The sequence below is a fragment of the Orycteropus afer genome, unplaced genomic scaffold (assembly GCF_000298275.1).
Source record: "Orycteropus afer afer isolate SDZICR_OR568_19922 unplaced genomic scaffold, OryAfe1.0 scaffold00122, whole genome shotgun sequence".
Taxonomy (NCBI): Eukaryota; Metazoa; Chordata; class Mammalia; order Tubulidentata; family Orycteropodidae; genus Orycteropus; species Orycteropus afer.
Window position 1 is genome coordinate 8,356,692 of NW_006921709.1, and position 1,618 is coordinate 8,358,309.

The 1,618-nt window shown below is 60.5% G+C and overlaps 1 protein-coding gene across 1 annotated transcript in view; it reads left to right on the plus strand.

Moving 5' to 3' along the window:
* Positions 1 to 644: 644 nt before the first annotated feature.
* The window catches only part of CCNO (cyclin O), a 2,426-nt gene continuing 1,452 nt past the window's right edge, over positions 645 to 1,618 (plus strand). Inside the window, exon 1 of the mRNA XM_007944184.1 lies at positions 645 to 1,022. Within this exon, the coding sequence (XP_007942375.1) occupies positions 645 to 1,022 (378 nt within the window). The remainder of the gene's footprint in view (positions 1,023 to 1,618) is intronic.

Below are 1,618 nucleotides of genomic sequence, written 5' to 3' on the forward strand. Positions count from 1 at the left end.
AAATCATAAACTCCATTGAAATAAAGAGCATTGCTTAAATCTCGTATGAGTCACTGAAATAAACTTGTCCTGTGCTGGCAGAATTCAAGCCAGAGCCTTAGTTTGGAGCTCAGAAGAGGATCTTTACAAAATTACCGACCTAGATTAGAGCCTGCAAGGAAAGTGCTCACATGTCAAGACCATCTGGTCAAGAACTGAGAGATGCCCCCCGGGAAAATCTCCTTCCTGGGCGCGGCCGAGTCCTGCAGCTGGGCCCAGAGATAAACTGCCGCGCTCTCTGCCCGGGCGCTGAGCTCTGGCTTCCACCCCCACTCGGGTTGCCTGGGTAACGAGGACGCGCTCAGAACAAGCGCAGAAGGCGGGCTCGCGGCGCGGGCTGGGGATCCTTGTCCAGCTTGTGGGCGGTGGAGGCGACCGGCTGCCAGCAGCTCGCCGGGGAGCGGTCTTTTAGCCAGGAAAGCGCAGTCCTCGTGCGGCTCTGCGCTCAGCCAGTGAGAGGCCGGGGGTGTGGTGGCGGGAGGCGGCAGTAGGTACTTAAACCCGCGCGGCCCACCAGGTCCGGCTGCTTTTGCATTCTGGTGGGTGTACCTACACCGCCGTAGCCGGGGCATTGCAGGGAAGTAGGGCGGCCACCCGGCTGCAACATGGTGACCTCTTGCTCCACCAGCCCCGCAAGCCCCGCTGCCCGGGCCAGAAGGCGGGATAACGACCAGAATCTCCGCGCCCCGGTGAAGAAGACTAGGCGCCTCCGCCTCTTAAGGAAGCAGCCGCTGCAGCCGCTGAACTCGCGCTCGCTTCCGGGAGACTCTGGCGTTTGCGACTTGTTTGAGTCTCCCAGTTCCGGCTCGGACGGCTCAGACAGTCCTGCGGCGCGGCCCTGCAGCCCCCTGCCTGGCCCCACCCAGCCAGGGCCACAGCTAGATCTGCAGACTTTTCGCGACTATGGCCAGAGCTGCTACGCCTTCCACAAGGCGCGCGAGAGTCACTTCCACCCGCAGGAGTCTCTGGCGCAGCAGCCACAAGTGAGGCGCTGGTCGAGCTCGTGCCCCCCGCCGCTCTTCCTCTCCGCGGCTCTATCCTTTTCTGCTCTGTTCTCTGCGGCGCCCACCCAGCCCGTTGTGTCCCCGCCAGCACCAGACCATTCCTGCCCCAAGTCCGACCGGGAAGGAGCCTTGGAGACCGCGCCAAAGGTCTCATTTTACAGACGGAGTAAAGTAGGGCCTAGAGGGCTTAAAAGATCCGTCCGAAATCTCCAAGCTGGTTAGTGAGGGCACGGTAGAGTGCAGAGAAGTTAACAGTTTCCAGGTTCGAGAGCCCGGACTCCTACTGACCTCGGGGAAGTTGTTTAACAGCCCCGAGCCTGTTTCTTCATCTGCAAGATGGGTCCCCACTGATTTACTGAAAGGATTAAACGAGGTCATGCGTGTACAGCGCTCAGCACAGCGCCAGACACGCATTCTGGCGTCCCAGCTCCGCCAGCGCTCTTCCGGTTGCAGCGCTGCCGAAGTCTTTCTGAGTTCCCATTGCATCTAGCTTGTCCTTCCTTCTTCCTGGGAGGTTGTCTGGGTCTGCTCTGTCCTATCGCTCCTCCTCCCGCGGCCCTAAACTCAGCTGTCGC